The sequence below is a fragment of the Manacus candei genome, unplaced genomic scaffold, assembly GCF_025592945.1.
Source record: "Manacus candei isolate 608988 ecotype Guabito, Panama unplaced genomic scaffold, ASM2559294v1 h1tg000119l, whole genome shotgun sequence".
In the NCBI taxonomy this organism is placed as follows: Eukaryota; Metazoa; Chordata; class Aves; order Passeriformes; family Pipridae; genus Manacus; species Manacus candei.
Genome location: NW_026138167.1, coordinates 2,664,685 through 2,683,226, shown reverse-complemented (window position 1 = coordinate 2,683,226; position 18,542 = coordinate 2,664,685). Strand labels below are relative to the sequence as shown.

At 40.8% G+C, this 18,542-nt stretch overlaps 1 protein-coding gene across 6 annotated transcripts in view; it reads right to left on the bottom strand.

The window, feature by feature from the left end:
• Positions 1 to 1,650: 1,650 nt before the first annotated feature.
• Positions 1,651 to 18,542, bottom strand: part of TLN2 (talin 2) — a 157,167-nt gene continuing 140,275 nt past the window's right edge. For all 6 annotated transcript variants that reach the window (XM_051770456.1, XM_051770459.1, XM_051770458.1 and 3 more), the window contains 6 exons: positions 16,673 to 16,797; positions 9,869 to 9,994; positions 7,982 to 8,044; positions 7,711 to 7,893; positions 5,749 to 5,874; positions 1,651 to 4,762 (listed from right to left, as the gene is read on the bottom strand). In XM_051770456.1, coding sequence (XP_051626416.1) covers positions 4,634 to 4,762; positions 5,749 to 5,874; positions 7,711 to 7,893; positions 7,982 to 8,044; positions 9,869 to 9,994; positions 16,673 to 16,797 — 752 coding nt within the window. In that variant the 3' untranslated portion in view covers positions 1,651 to 4,633. The remainder of the gene's footprint in view (positions 4,763 to 5,748; positions 5,875 to 7,710; positions 7,894 to 7,981; positions 8,045 to 9,868; positions 9,995 to 16,672; positions 16,798 to 18,542) is intronic.

The following is an 18,542-nucleotide window of genomic DNA, read 5'->3' as shown; positions in this document are numbered from 1 at the left end:
CAATTCTTCAGGCATTACTGTGCAAGCAGAAAGCATTAATTTTCCCAGTTTCTAAAGCAGTGCCTAGAATATTTTAAAACCAATTAAAGTAGTGCTGCACAGAAAATAAGAGCAGACAGTAAACCTGCCAAATGCTTTTTTTTTCCTAGTAGTTTAAAATATCTCTTTTCACAGACATTTTAAAACATTTTAGCCTAAAACATGCCTAGGGCCTCGATAGCCCCCCATGAATTATTCAGCTAAGCATCACTAAGAGAGGAGCTTCTTCAATCTTGTTTCTGTCAAAGAGAATAAGTGGAATAAATCTACCACATCATCAGAGACATAATAACCCATCTGGGGAAGCACCTGATGAACACACAGGATATCCAGAAGCTCCCACTTGGACATGGATGTAGTTATGGCAGAATCAGCCCCTTCTGGTGGCAACACCACAGTCCTTATAATGCAGTGGCAAGGCTTCTGGCAGAGCTTTCATGTGGAGAACTGCAGTACCTACACACACAGTTATATCTGACACGGGGAAATGTTGAATGAAATGGAAATCAACAAATAGAAAAGAAGAACTTGCCTCCCCCCCAGCAAACCTCAGCAACACCGAGTGTCCAACACCCTCAAATAACTGGTGTTTGATGTCTCTGTATAGTTGTGTGTGGTTCACATGGACTTTATTTTAAGGATATTGAATGGTCACTGACAGATATCACAGAGTAAGCATTCACAGTTTTGTCTACACAGCAGAACTTTAAATAGAACATTTTCCTCTGTCACCTGGGAATTCTGACTTTCCCAGGGTTAAAACTTGAACAGGAAGGGAAGACAGTGAAGTGACAGCTCAAGCCCCTGAAACTCCAGCACATAAACTTCAAAATTGTCTTGAGCAGAAGGTTCTTCCACTGTAACAAAGTGCATTGATTTGAGAAAAAACAGGACCCTTCACTGCTTTCTTAATTTCTGAAATGTTGGGGTTTTTTTAAAGTGACAAAAAGGCACTTATTTATATCTCAGTAAATGACAGCAGTTTGACCTGTAACTCACACGACCAAACAGTTTCTGCATTTGGCATCATAAACTTTGTGCCACAGAAGTGTGTTGTTCCATCAACGTGACCAACCACAATATGATAATGTAAATAATGGGAATATGGAAAAGCAGGTTTCAGGAATCATGACAATTATGGGCAGACAACTCTCTCCTTGTTGATCATGATGCAGTTACATAAGGACAAAACTTTTACAGTATAAGGCACCCCTCAAAACAAAATCCAACCCCACACCACAACCCCCAGAGAAGAATAAAACCCTAGAGGTTTAAAAATATGTAGGGAATACAAATGTCATACTGCTGGGGTGAAAATCTTATCAGTTTGGACTGAGGGAAAGCAAAAATGTGCTCGTGATCTAAACATATTTAGGTTGAGGAGATTTCTAGATTATATATTCCTCCTTTCATTAGGAATTAAGTAATGAAGATGCAGAAAATCCAAGGGAAAGGGAGAGATGAAACAAGAGTCTAGAATTCAATTTTTCTTTCAAAACTTTTCTAACTTTGAGGCTTCTAATGTATAAAATTTCAGACAAATGATAAAATGTTCAAACCATTTTCTGAATAGTTGTGGAAATGACAATGGACTATTTGTACACAAACAGCTTTGAGGCATTTTGTTTTTAATTTGCATACAATTCTTAAAGTGAATTCCACATGAAGAAGGGTGAGATACAACAGAGCTCATTTACCATTTCACAAGTTAACAGAACAAAGTAAACATCTGTCATTCTTATTAATTAGCATCGACCCCTTACTCCAGCTTGTCACTTCCTGCTGCAAGTCCCCATGCCAAAGAAATGCATGGACCAGTCCCAAACTCCACAGACATTCACACGTGGACTTCAGTGATACTGCAAATCATAACAGCAAGAAAAAAATTGAAATGGAAAGACTTTAGGTGACCTTATATTCTCTTTGTGGTTCACAATTGAAGACCCAAAACTCTGAGTACAAAAATACTTCAGTTGTCCAGCTCAGCTACTCATCTGACTGTGGTTCCTCCGTGGAGCCCCAGCTAAGGAGAAAATACTTTCTGTCAAATAAGAGGGGGCATTAAACCAGAAACAGAGAAGTCTCAAAAGAACTGTGCTAAAATGGACTTCCTGAACAATTTTCTCTGGAACACAATTCCAACATGCTCTTTCCTTCCACATACTGATAGTTTTCTAGCTATATAATTTCCATTCATAGTTGCATTCGACCAGGTTTTTGGCTTGTATCAAACTGGCAAATACCATCCTGACCAAAATATATTACAACAGTATTATAGCTACAATAAAATAGTGGCATGGTGCTAAAGACAGCATCATCTTTCTTCATGCTTCAAGAAGATCAAAGAATAGGTTAAAAACACAGGTTGAAAGGGAAGCAGTAACAAATCTGTCTCGCAGACCTTTCAGAAAAAGAGATGGGAATGTGAGGCCATCCAGGTAAAAAAAGAGAAAGACATAAGCTGCAAAGAATTTGAACCTACCAACAGCAGCAGAAAATCCCCATCACTAGAGCTGTCTTTATTTAGGTCTTACAGCAATAAATACCAGTTTAGCCTTCTGCCTCAGACTTTACAGGAAGCCTTTTTCTTGGTGGGGGAGTTGAGATCCTGTGACACTGTTCACAGTGAGATGAATGAAAACCAACCCAATTGATTGTGCTGAAGTGGCAAATCACAGAACTGGGAACTGCACGTGGTCTCTGACAGCTCAGGGTTCCATGTGCACACAACCCACGTGTCACAGCACGTCTGGCAAGGCCAGGGATTCCAATTGGGAAATGCCAATTTGTTTCCTCTCATGATTGTGGATTCTCCAGCAACTCTACTGAGTCTGAAATACATCAGTACCAGAGAAGAGACTCTAACAATAAAAAACTTCGTACACTTGAATATTTACTAATTCTCTAGCAGTTTTTTGCTATATATTTAACACTAGTGTGACAAAATTCCTGATAATTCTATCTCATGCAGGTAACTTAAATGAGGAGTTAGCACTACCTAAACTGATAAATCTACCACTACAGGGTTACTTGGAGTCTACAGGACAAGTGTTTTCTGCAACAATGACAACTAGGCAGGTGTGTCTCTAACAAACAGGCTCAGCTGAATGTTCCTGGCAGGGATCTAAAGGACAGCACAGCCTTCAGAAGGACTGGAGTGGCAACATCCTTTGACCCAAACAGACTTGCCATTATTGTTTGAAAGGGCTCGAGTGGAGTTGGAGACATGCTGGCCATTATTGTTGGTGTTTCTGTAGTCAGTCAAATAGTTCAGCTTTTCTAGTTGAAGTTGCTGTGATTTGTGTTCTCTCTTTGACAGAATAAGATGGGTTACTCTACCCAAATTGCTATTGTTTAGGTCACAACAGAGGTGTTGAGAGCATACTGTACCTTTCTGCAGCTGAAGACAAAGATTGCTGATAGATTGCTGCTGTTCCTTCTCTGCAATTCCTTGGTGAATGCATTTGCATCAATAGCAACTATGAAAACAAACTCCCTAGAGTCCAAATTTTTAAAAAATATATTACAGGAAAAGTCTACTTGTAATTCACTTATCCTTTTCTCCTACAATTCCCACAGGTTTCAAAACATAATAATTATAAATGTAATTATTAGAAGAATAACAAGAGTTGTGATAGTCTTCTGTTGTACTGGGCATTTTCCTTTTTTAACTGACATACATTCTAACAGAAATACCACAGTACGAACCAGATAATTTCAATTAAAAAACAAAATGCAAACTATTCAGTCCAATGTTTAGAGCATGTGTATGTGTGTATAATACTGTAAAAGTAGTCACACATCAGAGGTATATAATTGAAACAGCATTTTCTTTCATGAACCTGCTATTATTGAGGCAGTGACAAGGTTTCCATTTCTTTGTTTTCTGAGCTCTTTAAAGAATGGCTATTGCCACGTTTTGTAAACCCAAATACTGTACAAGCAGAAGCTTGTTGGTATCAGGTGAGGAGCAATACTACTAGTGCAAACAGGTGCAGAGACAATCCCTCCAGTTTTGGGGTGAACCAGCTGTGTAACACTGACAGAGGACAGGCATCTTCTTCAAAGCCACCCCGAGCGTGCTGCTCACTCAGCCACACATCCTTCTCCATCCTGGGCTTCTTTTTACAGGGGGAGCTGGGGAGAGCCACCAGCTCACGTGAGATTTGCCATATGAAAGGTTTCTTGACTGGTTTCCCACTACTAGTGTGGATGTTTGACAAGTCAAGGAGCGAAAAATACCTCAAGCATCAGGCAAGTGACAATAATACTGACTTAGTATCTTTAGTAAAAAGCGAAACATTCTCTCCTGAGATATAAGTCAAGGAAGGAACAGGAATGATGAACCTAACACTGTACCATTATTTGATCATCATGCACCTCAGCTGAGCAGATGGGAAAGAACAAGTGTTTATTGCCCTCTGCTCCTCCAAAGCTATGACAGGCAGTTGTTTAGCTAAGTGCTTGGCATACCAGTATGCTGTCAGAGCAGTTCTCTATGTGCTGTCCCCCCTTTAGCTTATTTCTTTAAAAGAAAAAAAAAAACAAAAAAAGGAAAAAAAAAGACAAAAAAAAGGAAGAAAATCTCAGCAGGTTAACCCTCATCTTCCCTCAGCTCTGTGGGCAGGAATTTGTATTGCTGTTGGCGGATCTGGGCCAGCTTTTTCCTCGCTTCTTCCAGCTCTCTCTCCTTCTTCAGCATTTCTTCTTGGGCTGCAATGATCTAGAAAATAGAGGCAGGAATTATGACAGCAAGGAATACTGTCTGTAAAATCAGATTTCTTCCTCCATGACACCAGTCACAGGAAGCCCATGAGCATCTGCCAGAGAAGCACCAAATTTCAGTGACTTCATCAGGAATCGCTCAAGTTTTTCCAGGTCCCAGGACTGTGCCACCAAGAACAGTTTTGTATTCCCATGTGTTTCTTAGAGAGAACTTAAAAAAAAAAAAAAAGAGAAAGAGAATCTACCACCACAGTTTTCCCATGGATCCAATAATGGATTTTATAGCTCTGTGCTCTCCCAGCATTCATCAAGGGGAGGGTTTAGCACATGTAGAATAAGCACCATGACTTAATGTTTGAGTGGCAGTAAAACTGAACACTCACCACTGTGGGTATCCACAGTATTTTCCTGCATCTCAGAATGCCAAAGAAAAAATGACAGTAGTACAGATATGCAGAAATAATAGAAGTCCAATATCTTTTAAGCACCAACTACAGGATATGGTGTACCCCATTCATTGCAGGAAATCTAGAAGTTGGCACAATCTCCAAGCCTTGCAATCTATTTTTAAATATTGTTATTATTTCCCAATAATTATTATGCTTACAGTAAGCAAAGTCACTGTTTTTTATCTCTCACTCTCTCTTTCTTTGCTTATATACATGCATAACTATTGTTCCATTAAGATCTGGGAGCATTTAAAGTACCTAAGAGAAGTCTGAAACAAGCCATTTACTTAATCAGGAAAAAAGGTACAATGCACTGGACAATGGTAACTGCTATTGCAGTAAATGCTCTGTGGAGAAGTGCAGACACCACCCAGCAAATCACTGCTGTTATGTCAGTGCTGACCCCACACTGAGGCATCGAGTGATTTATCAGAGGTTTCTCAACAGCTCTGAGCAGCCTGCAGGGCAGCAGATGGACACTGCAACACTGCTCACTTCTGGGCTGGTTTTCCTCTGCTTCATTTTTTGTACCAACCTGAGCAATGCCACCCACAAACTTGGTTTTGACCACGACGTCGTCATCCTCTGCTTTGCCAAAGGCTGCTTTTTGGGCTGCCCTCACGAGATTGTCTGATGCACGTTTGACAGCATTGCCTGCAGCCTTGGAACAAGACAGACCAAATTCATAACAGGGAAAATGCAGAACTAACATGGGTTCATCTGAGCATCAGAATTAAAACATCTCTGCTTGACTGCACTGGAAAGATGTGCTTTGTTTTTCCCAGCGAAAAGCAAATTAATCTTTGAAAATTAATGGTACAGAAAGGAACACAATTCTTTTATTTAAGAAGCTGGAAGTTGGGGAAGTCACGAATGGGATTTTTTTTTCCCCCCTTACAGCTTGAAATAAAACAGTGGATGAAATCACAAGTGATGTTATGCATAACACTGATCAGATTTTTTTTTTTCTGAGAAAGAACAGAAACTGAAAACTAGTGTATAAACACATTTTATAAGACAATTAAGTTTTTAAATTAATGGACTCTCATCAGGGCAAGTTAGCAACTTACACAGCCGTGGTTATCTTACATTTAAACCTATAAATTATGACTTAAAAATGTTCAGATTTCTAAAGAGAGACAGGCAAACATTTGTAATACATCTCTTGCAGTCTGAAGTGGGTGCTGCCAGCAGGCCAGGCCAGCCTGCTCCACATGCTGGAGACACAGCACTGGGAGGGGAAACACATGGCCCAGCTCTGAACCTTCCCCAGCCCTATCCCACATTTCCAGCTTCAGCTCCCCTCCAACTCCTCCCCGCTGCAGTGACCCAAGGACAAATCATTGGAAACTTCCCCTGGAGCTCGTCCAAACCGAATGGAAACATTTCCAATTGTCTCATTAGGTTTTGGAGGGCTCTGGAACAGTGCATTCCACATTTGCATTCATGGGAAAGGTAGTTCCAGCCGGGGTAGGAAGGAGAAAACTGAATCACTCAGAGTCCTGAATCCCACCTATCCATCAAAGGTGTGAAAACATCTGTGCTGGGGGCAAGGCCAGCTCCAAAGGCTCAGTGGCTTTGGCAAGTCCACCAGTAAAAATACTTAAGAGACATCAACTCAAGGGTTTTGCTATGATGAAGTACATGATTTCCAAAGTGCAAACTGCTTTTGCCTTCATTATTCATTTTGGGACTAAGATGTAGCTCGGTAAAACAGCAAAGTTCAATTGCAGTCCATGCTTGGCCTTGTTTCCTTTTCACATTCCCTTCCAAGTTCTCACATTCAACGTCTATTTAATAATATAAATTTATCAATAAAATGAATGAGAACCCTGAATTTCCTGTCAGAGCTGAGGAAACAACTCAGTCTCTAGTACTTAATTTTATTGGTGTTTCTATTGTTTGTTCTGCATTTAAAACTCCTTCAGACCCATCCTGACATTTGGATATTAAAGTGCAGGTTGCTTTGCAGACAGAACTATCTCTAGTTACTGACACCTCCCCCACAGCCCTTTGACAATGGCAATCTATATAAATCCTGACAACATTAACATGCCACTGTTTTCTATAGAAACAAGTGGATTTTTCACACATTTGGACATTTATTTTGTCCTCCTAAATATTTAAGCCATTTTTCTACTTTAAAAAAAATGATGACATCAGTTCCTCTTGCTTGGACAGATACCTAATCTAACAATATTGCACCTAAACCAGGGCTTGGCACAGGGCAGCCACCATTTACATCTGTCAACATCTTTTAAAATGAAGAATAAAGCAGGCAGTGAAATGAGCTGTAGCTACTGCTGAATAACAACAAATGCACAGTCACTTCATCCAGGATTAATAAAACATCCCGGAATTCTACAAGGAGGGAAAACGGAACCAAAATCCGAAAGTCCAAGAAACTATTCCTAAAATTAGGGGTTTGCTCATGCAGTACTAAACCCGTGTTTACACAGCACCACTCTGGGTCCTCAGCAATTAAGAACACAGGTACCTGCAGCCTCCTCATGGCTTCAGAGTCATGATCAGCCTTCACTTTGCAAGCCACAAGCAGCTGTGCTGTAGAAGCTGCCACTTGCTTGGCAGAGGAGATGAGCTTCTCCTCGCTGGCGTGGCCCTGCACCGAGGCATTGGCTGCCTCACAGAGGTTGCTGGTTGCAGCTGCCACCATCCGGGCCTGGGAGACAGCAGGGAACAAGTCACTGTGTATCCCCATCACTTCCCCAGAGAAGGTGCCAGTTTTGTCAAGAGAAGCAGATACTCACAGCGGAAATAAGTCCCTGAGACCACTGTCCATCATCAGCTGCGTTGGCAGGGATTGCTCCAACCTGAAAAAACAGTTCAGAGGTGGCTTACAAGGAGACAGAAAATACAATTGCTTTGTCTCAGATTTAGGCAAGCAGTGACCCATGGAAAAAGGAAACACCTGTACCTGTGACTGTGCCCAGCACATTGAGGAGCACAAGATCCAAATGGAAGTTACTTGGCAGAGTAGGTGTGTTTTGGCAGAGTGTGTTTTGGCAGAGTAAGTGTGTTTTGGCAGAGTGTGTTTCCAGCACACATCTGGCTGCTCATGTAGTGTCCAACTTGCTGCACTGCTTCAACTGACCCATTCTTGGAACATGCAGAAGTAATTACCAGAGTAACCAGTAATTACCACAGTAACCAGGAATTCCCAGAGTGCTGAAGGCTGAAGCCACAGCTTTGGCCCAAGAAACAGCTCAAGCAGTAGTTCCTAATGTCCTGGGCTTTGAAATAACTTATTTCTGCCTCTGTAATACATTTGAATTTGCATCATTCTTGAATCTCTTCTGACTCTGGCACTATGGGGAGGTACAAATCAGAAAGCTTCCCATGGAAGATCCCTAATTGCCTTTGTGCTTAATAACAGCACTTGGGGACAGCAGCCCACTTTTCTGCATGGCTTACCCACTGAAGTGCTCATGGATCAGCAGTGCCAGCAACAATCAGGAGACAGTTTTCTTCCCACGTTCGAGGAATTAATGAAACTAAATTCTACAGCTGGTTATCAGCCCTCACCCCCAGCTGCCTGGGTCTGGGTGTTTTTGGGAGAGAAACTGAAAGATGTGAAATGGAAACATGGTCCAGAAACTTGTTTTTTGAAAGAAATGGAAGCAGGGGTTCTTGCATAATGAGAATCTCAGGGAATGAAATTGAATCCTTATGTGCAGCATCAACATAAACAGAAGCTGTGTTCTCTTATGGCGACACCTTTGCATAGCTAAAAAATCAGTTATACAAAAGAAAACACTAAGTCCCAAATTATTTAGGTTTCAGGGTTTTCCTGCCTCATGATCCAGTGAAAACTTTGACCACGGATGAAGTGCTCTGTGCTCCTGCTAGAACTAAAAGCACAAGCTTCCCAGAATCCCTGCTGCAGTAGAGAGCACAGCACTGGGGGGGGATCCATGACACAGTCTGCTCTGACTTTGGAATCAGATGAAAATGGAAACCATGACTATACAAAACCAGTGATCCTCTAACGAATCGTTCTCAACGTATCTGGTTGGTGTTCAGACTTTAATTTTCAAAGTACACCGACTGTGAAAAGAAGTGATGGCTGTGGAATGGTTTAACAGACCTCAGTTCTGGCCACACCAAAAGGGTGACACGTGTTCCAAGCACAGTTCCATCAGTCCTAATAATAATTACAAGCACAGCCACTTAAATACACTGAATTTGCAAGCAGGCCTGTGTCCCTTTGAATCAGACAAAACACTGAGGGCACAATTAAGTGAGGCTTTTTACTCTTCTGGTCCAGAGAGGACTTGTACACTGTGACATTTGTTTTTGCATGCCTGAGCTGTCTTGTGGGACTGTACATTACCAGCTTGATCACAGACCTTCATGAAATGAAAAACCCTCCACAAACAGTAAAACCCCCCACGAAGGAAACATTTGAAGAGCTAAACACTTGATTACACTTGTGAGGTTTAAATAAACAGAACTGTGGGATTTTTTTTTAAACAGAACCAGGTCTGAGCCATGTATTGTGATGAGCAGTGAAAAGATTTACATTTTCATCAGTCGTTCCCAAGCTTCTTTCCTACTGTGTTAATGGAGAACAGTTAGGAGACCAGATTCCATTTCAATTTCCCCCACCACTGTTGCTACTTGTCCTGTTTACCCACCTTTCCCTGTGCCACCAGTTCCCTCTGGGCTGCTGAAGCTGACTTCACCAGGGCACTGGTAGCAGCTGCAATGGATTTAGCTGCTTCCAGGATCTGTTCTTCAAAATCCAGAGTCTCATCTGCTTGCTATAACCAAGAGAAAACACTGTTACACATTCACCCAATTATATTCTCAAGACTGAGGACATATACAAAGTAAGACAAGATGACTTTGGAACACATCAGTGAAATCTGTGAAGGAGCTTCATGTCGACTAAAGCTGTAAGTGAATTTAAATATTAGGTTGGCCTCCTGGCTGCTCACACTGAAATAAAGTATCACATGAGATAGTTAAAAGAATTGCCACCCACATTCTAATACATTATTTACACTAAAGCTGCTCTAAACTACATCCAGGAAAGTGCAGGTCTGAAAAGAAATTCTCGCTTTTCCTATCAAGGTTATCTCTGTAGTGCCACAATTCTGGCTTCCAGCACTGCTAAACCAGGCAAAGCATTTTCTAAATACTTAAAGACTTACAGCACTGAAGGAGAACAGTGCTACATGTGCATTGTCTCATTCACCTGCACTCAGAAATGTAAAGTAGATGCCAAGCAAGAGCACAGATTTAACAGCTTCTGGTAAGAGCTGTCATTTCCCAGAAGCAGCTTTGTGAAGCAGTCCAGCTTAGTGATCCTGGAGATAGGAAGTTCCAATGGTCTGCCTGGAACACTTCAGTCATCCAAACATGTCTTTCAACAAGCAAACAGAGAAATCAGCTGTTCCTAGTGAGGTTTCTTACTATTTAAAATGCAAACCTGTTGCTCCACAAAAACAACTTCCCTCACTTTCTAATCATTTAAGCAAATACTGAAAACATTGATCCGTTTAAGCACATTTTTCTGGCTTCTGAACAGTTAACAAAATAGATAGAGATAAATGGTTACTGCTGTTTTAAACAGAACCAGGCCTGGGCCATGTATTCTGATTGATTTTTATCCAAAATAATCCAACAGAGTGTATTTTGTTTGTGATCCAATCACCAGCCTGCCAGAACCCAATGCAGGATCAGAAGTAGGGCTGGTGGCTACAATATCAGAACAAGCCACCTTGTGAGATGAGCCTTTGGAAACACTGCTTTATTCTAACTTAGGCAACCACAGCGTCCTTGTGTCAAATAACCAACTTCAGAAACACCAGCCAAGGGTGCTGTGAGACAGAAAATTGGGCACCTCATTTGCAAGTCTAAGGGCACCCATCTACATTTAAGTGAGGTTTAGTTCCCCTCTTACTGCAGTCTGATGCAATAGTGGTCAATCATAAAATAATAAAAGATAATGAATAATTACAAATCATTTCAAAATGGCCCATCCAGCAGCACTTCACAAACTGCCCTGGGACTAAAAGTCCAGGAGATGAACCACAGGATCCACAGACACCAGAAAAACAGAGTGATCCCAAAATAAAACCTGATGTATGGATAAAGTTGTTGGCACTTAAAAGTTTTTCTTGTCCTTTAGGAAAAACCACTTAATCCATGGAAAAGTATTTATCTTGCCTTGCTATTGGGCTATTCCCATCAACCGAAGCACAGCTTTGTAATAAAGGAAATTGCTTTGCAAAGTGAGCAAGTCATGTTCCACAGGAAGTTTTGGCAATGTAACATCATGACCCTTATTAATCCTAAGGGGTTCATCACATTGGTCCTGGCTTGATGCAAAGGCCTCAAGTCTTATTTATAAAACTCTTATTTCGATCACAACATAACCAAAGTGACTCAGTGGAATCCAGGAGAGCCACTATCAGAGTTATACTCCTTATTAAAATAGATGCATTATTGATTTTGATTTGACTAAAGAGTCAAACTAAAATATCAGCAGGAGTACCACTGACTGACAGTAAATGTAACAGACTGTCACTGCACTTTTAACAGACTGTTATTTCACTTTTTCTTTTTGTCCAAGGCTCTCTGTTATCACGAGGTTTTACATTTTCATTTCCAACATAAAATATATTATGTGTATTATTCTTTATATGTCAGCATTGTCAGGAATTCAAACTGAAGTGAGAGAGCACTTCAGTATCAGCTCATTTATTATAAAGGAGGTGTCAATCCTTGTGGAAGTTTAATAAAACACTCATGGCCATGCTCTGATCTATTGGACAGCTGTGTGTGCCCAGATGGAATTCAATTTGTGAAAAACACGCCACCAAAAAGAGGCTGAAGGAAAAGCAGTTGTTTGAACTCAGTTCAGGGTAGTGAGATGACTAAATATTGCACACAAGTGCTACGGAAAAATTACTACTTTTCAAAGAGAATGCTGAGAAATCCAAGCTTGCATTACTGAGAATGCCACTGGACAATGGCTGGATTAACTTCCACCCTGGAGCAGCAGGTGAAGCTCAGCAGGAAAACAGGCACCTAAACCTTAATATCTCATCAGGAAACAGATTTTTCCCCTGTGTACCAAATTAATTTCTTTCCAACTATATTGAAATTTGGGGGTTTGGAAGAACAAACCACAGGACAAGTTTCTCAGGCTTCCAAATCTTGCATTCCCTGACATCTCCCAATTTCTTTTATTTTTGATAAAAAAGAAAAAAAAAAGGAAAACCAGTTGATCTCTCCCGTGGAGAAGTTATTTTAGAAGCAGCCTTACACAGCACTCAAACTGTTGAACTTCTGTTGGCTTTTCATCTTTTCTAACAAATCCTTCTTGTCTGGTCCTTCCCTGCAGTTTTCCCTGCAGCATTCCCAGGTGTGACATCCAAGGGCTGGATACTCATGTTTGAAATGGGGAGAAGGCTCAGTCAGCACCTTCCCCTGCCTGGACTCTCCCAAGGCATTCCTTAGCAACAAGGACAGGGAGCAGCCCCAGACTGAACACAGCAAAACACCCTAAATGAGAAGTAATTATTCCCATTCCCATTATTAAAGAGTGTGTCCTGAGCTGTCTTAAGCTCACACTCATAAACAGCCCCCTCACAACATGTGTCAGTTCACAGCCTTCATGAAGAAAGAGCAGTGATGTGATACATGGCAGAAAATATCACCTTGTGAGGTTTTAGAGAGGGCTTCTTGGGTTTCTTTAGAAAACCAGATGTCTGACACAAGTGATCAGCCCCTCCTTCCTCAAGTAGCCCCCTGAAGTTCAGCATCTCATCTTCCTCAAGCTTAAACTAATGTGCTGTTATTGACTGTGTCCAGGAATAAATGGATTGGGAAATAAAGTCACCAGAACAGACAAACCAAAACTATTAGGCTAGCTACAGAGTCTGTAACATGAGATATCCTGAAAATGTTGATTATGCCATTAAAAACAAAACAAACAAAAAAAGGAGATTTTTTTTTTTGTGGTGTGTTTTAACCATTTTTCTATAGCATCTCCATTATTAGGGGTAGCATAAATAAAGTCAGGGTTGACAGGAAAACAAATGAGCCCCCAATCTCATTGCTAAACAGTAGCAAAAATTACAACAGACAAACCATTTTATTTTCAAGCAGCTCTCATCTTCTATTTCATGGAGAGGAGACCAATATGAGTAAGTCACTGCACTGAGCCATGAAAACAGAATAACCAGTGAAAGTCAGTTCTTGGCACAGCTGCTGCTCACTACCACTGAAAGCCCTACACAACTTCCAAGTCCTTCCAAGAGAAGCTCTACTGCTAAAGGAGCCTTCCATGTATGGATTTTAAATCAGATTAGATTAGGAGTCTGCAGGAAGTCTTCTAAACCTGCTTGTGAGTGAATGTACTCCTCCTTATTGCCTTCTACTCTGTTACAACCCCCGGAGACAGGGCAGGACACTGTAGGAATATGTTTGATATATAGTTGGATTAAATAACAACCTAATATATCAAACATATCACACAGAGTCCTGCAGGAAAAGGCATCCAGGTTTGATTCATCTTGGGATAAAAAACAAAAAAAAGGACAAAATGCTGAAAGCTACCAGCAGGAAACTCCTGTGGACTTCTAAAGACACCTGTGCCTGAGGGCACAGGCCTGCACAGCAGCATGAAGAGCACCAAGAGAACAGGGTAGGACAGCAATGCTCTCTGCTGCTGGACCTCACCTACCCTACCTTTTGCTTTTGAAGTATTTTTCCCAGCATTAGCACGTAGTTTTTATTAGATAAAATATTTTCCTTCTTCTGAAAATTACTAGTTTTGGGAGTTACTAATTTACACCAGTAGCATGTTTGCACAGCAGGAGGAATATGTGTCTGCACTGCAGGACACCCAACCCTCCAAAATGAAAACAGAAAAACAGAGTCCGTACTCAGGAAAAATGTATTTAAAGGAAACCTGACAGCCAAATCCTGCTTGATAAATGATAAAGATCTCCTTGTTTCATTTCCCACCTTGAACACTGCAAGAACTGAACAGGTTTGGTGTCACAGGGAGTAGTAACAACACCTGCTTGGGAGAGTCCTCCAAGTTCTTCCAAGATTTAAGCTCAGAAGAAAGACAGGTATTAACAGGGACCAGTGGGGCAGTGGACTAGTGGACTGAACATTTTGGGAGCACATTCACCTGCAGCCAACGAGCAGGATTTAAAGCAAACAGAATAAGCATCACACAACAAAACATGGGCAGCACTTGGCAGGGCTGGGTGGGTCTTGCTAGAAATTGTTCTCTGGGGTAAGATCACTCCCAGTAGAGGAAAATGGAGATGTCTCATGCTACTGGTGTCAGTCTAAGACATAAAGGGGGGGATGACAGGTTCAAAAATATGAAGAAGAAACAAGGAAGGAAGAAATAAAAAAAAAATTAAATAGTGGAACAAATGAGAAAAAACTCTACCTTCAACCACTGATTTGGGTTTTTTTTAGAGGTAAAAGACAAACTGGAACACACAAAGATGAAAATTTCAAGCCTAAATCAAATGACTCCAGTTCCATGCCCCAATAAAAAAATAACTTTACCAAAAAAATAGAGGATCACCCACCAGCTAGTAATGATGATGATGATGATGATGGATTTCCTGCAGGCAGATATTCTAAAATTACCAACTAAGGACTTTTCTGCAAGTTCATTGATGATAATTACTGACAACCAAAGCAGGATATTGATCTGGCTAGACCAGAGGTCTGTTCCATTGTAGAAGTTAACTATTATTCCTGCATTTCATAGACTGAGCATAAAAGAAAGCAGTTGTGTCAACCCCTTCCCTACTCTAAGTGTTTCTGCTACAACCCTGTGTATGCTGTCAAAGATGAGCATCAGAAAGACAGAGCCTGTTCAACACAGGAAATCCTACTCTGGGAGGATACAAGATACAGGTCTTCCTCAGAAAAAGTGGGTTTTGAGCCACTCTGTGATATTCCTAAGACCTTTTGATGTGTATTGCAATGTGAAAGAGCTTAAAGGTCTGCAAAGGATGCAAAGGCGGCTGAAATCCCAAATCAAACAAACAGTTGGACAGGAATTTTAGTTTCAGAACATGACAAATAAACAGAGCAATAAATCACAGGCAGACTGGATACTCCAATTAACATGTTAAATGAGGAGCAGGTGTGAGCTCTGTACTCACTGGGAAATTACAATGCCCCTGGAGTGGCTGGGATGTTGGAAGGGAGCTGCTCCACAGTTACCAGGCAACACACAGATGCCATTGTGCAGTGATTGTATAGAAAAGGTGGTGGAGGACTCTCCCATCCTCAGGCTCAGCCTGTGTCCTCTGCTCTGCAGAATCTCATTATAAAGGATCATTTTTCTTTGTAAACAAAATGGATGTACTTGTTAAAAAATGCAGGACAAAGAGCATTTCTTTTTTCATGAGCTAATTTATTCCCATCATTAGATGGGGGGTGGGAAGTCCTCAAAGACTGAAGCTTCCAAGAACTATTTCCTCTGATGCTCCTGAATAACAAAATACCACCCTGCACCAAAACATCCAACACTGAATGTTCTTGAGGCCCTGCTTTTCAGGAAGACTTCTCATTAGCTTTACTCTGAAAACAGTTTTGCACCTACAAAGCAGCATGAACAGGAAAATAGAAGCACAGTCCTCTCCTGAAGTCAATCCCACAGCCAAGGCACGATTTTTCATTTTAAAGAGATGCAACGTGGCAATTTCTTCTAAAACCTGCCTGTTATTCAACACCAGGCAAAAGGCAGCAACTCTCCTGGATCCAGTCCTGTGAGCTCTGCATACAGCCATTAGGAACAGCAGTTCCATACAGTGCCTCTGTACTGCACATGAAAATAGTTGGCTTAATTCTATAACATGTTCAGAGACACATTTGAAATAACCTGGTAACATGCAACACTACTTTCCCTCAGGAAAATTAAATAGAAATGGTCATACCACAGATCTGATTTGATACTGTAGCAGCTACTCCTATCATGGCATAAAATCCTATGTTTTTAGTCTTAGAAAATCCAGCAGGTCTTTTGCATTCTGTTGAATCCCTTCTGTGTTGCTGCTGCTTTCTCCTGCTATACTACACAAATTCAGATGAGAACAAAGGGCCTTCAAAGGAAAGCAAGTGAGAACAACTTTCCACATCAGTAAAATGCGTTTGGAAACAGAAACGTAAATAATCAACAGTAATTTCTGCCATAACTCTTACAAGCATTTCTGACATTTGGCTTTTCTTCCTTTGCTTGCTCGTGACTGGTGCTTGACTCACTCTCTGAAAAGCATCTCTTTTACCCTGTGCCTTCAGGGTAAGAGCCCTCCAGGGCAGTGCCACTGAGGCTCAGGCAAAGTTGGACTGTTATTACCCTTGCTGAGGACAGAGCACAGCTCAGTACATGGGCTCTGTGCACCCTCTGCTTCATTCACCTCAAAGGAACAAGGGGGAGGGACACTCACCTTGGGCTTGGCTCTTGGTTTCAGCTGCTCCAACTTCTTTGCTGCAGCCTCAATGGATGCTGCAGCCCCCAAGAGCTCTGTCTCTGCAATGACTGTGGGGTCTTCTGGATCCACCCACTCTGTCCCTGAAATTAATGGAGAGGAGACAATAACTGCAGTGGCACTGGGAGCTGCCATTCAAACAGGGCACTAACAATCACTTGTCAGGTGTCAAACACAGAATGTACATCACAGAAAGCTGATTTTAATACCACAGTGGCCTAAAAACACTGCAGTTTATGCCATTGAGCACATAACTCAGAGGGGGAAGAGTATTTAGCAGGATTATTCTGTCATGAAAGCAACTTTTTGAAGAATTGTTTAAGCAAAAAAACTTCAAAAAGAGCCTGTCCATACTGGAAACAAAACTTGTGTGTATCAGGGCTCCTCCTAAGATGGTCCCTAACTTGAGCAAGTCCTTGGGTACTCAGAGGTCTGACAGAGAACAGGACACAGAGAACACAACCCCAGCCCATCTGCACAGTCTCTGTTTGGGAGTGGGGAGGGATGAATCAGGTCCTGACTGAGGGAAGCACACTTGGGGCAGTGAGTGCCTGAAGAAGCCAAAGCACTTCCTGCAACATATCCAAAGGGCAATTTTTGGGTTTTGTTGTTGTTGTTGAATTTTTGGCATTTCCCTTGGCTCAACGAAATTTTATAGGCCCACAAAAGAAATGCTTGGCTGGAGGCGATCTCAGATTTTTGGAAGTTGTCAGTGCATTGTAGTTTTTGATTTCCTAACACCACTCTCTGAATTACAAGATTCAGAAAGCACCCACATTCTGAATGGAGGGAAACAATGAAACAGCCAAAAGAAGTTCATAACCTCTAAGGGCATGGTCTAGAGACCATTTCTCAGCTCAGATGGGGCACAGGATGAAGACATTGTATATTAAGCCCTAATAGGGGGAAAAAAGAAAAAAAAAAACTTCCAGAGTGAATTAAAAAAATGCTTTACAGGTAATAAATGAAAAAAAAAAAAAAAGAGAAATAAAACCTGATCTTTTTATTTTAATGAAATGAATTAAAATGCAAAAATTGTTGCAAATTAATGAATGTCTCCAAAACTGAGGAGACAATATAAAGAATTTTAAAAAGCACTTAGGGAATAGAAAAATTCTGATATTGGCTTGGCTTGTTAAAGGAAGGAAGGCAGGAAGGTAATAACACATTGCCATATAGGAGAAGCACTTAGTTAAGGTTTATTTCCAAGGAACATGTACTGATAATAGCAGCAAATAACTGAGGAAAACCTGCACTGTATATTCCACAGAATATCAGAAAAATGAGTGTAGTGTTCTCTGGACTAGCTTAGGAAAGAATGATTGAACAAATATGGATTTCCTAGAAGCCCTTATTGAGGGGGGAAGAATTTAAAAGAAAAAAAGAAAGTTTTAAAATAAAAATTTCTCATATAAAATGTATAATATTTTTAAAATAAAAAAACAATGCTTTATTTAAAATATTCTATTACCTATGAGATTAGAATGCTCATACACCATTCTGATGGTTGTGAGATTTCTTTAGACTACAGTTCCCAGGAAATCTGTAGTGGATGTGCTTCAACAGTAGTGTTCTAGTACTTAACACCACACACTTAAATGTATTTATCTCATTTCAAATGCATAATGTTAGAACTGTTATAAGAGTTCACATGCATTACTGGAAAAAAATTTTACCAAGACAGTAAGTTAGAAAAATATCACATATTATAAGAACAGTGAACTTGGAACAGTGTTATAAGAACAGTGGAATTCATTGCTTATTTGAGTGCTGGATTTATCTTTGTCCACATGTTGTTCAATTGTAAGAGTTCAGGAAATCATCTAGA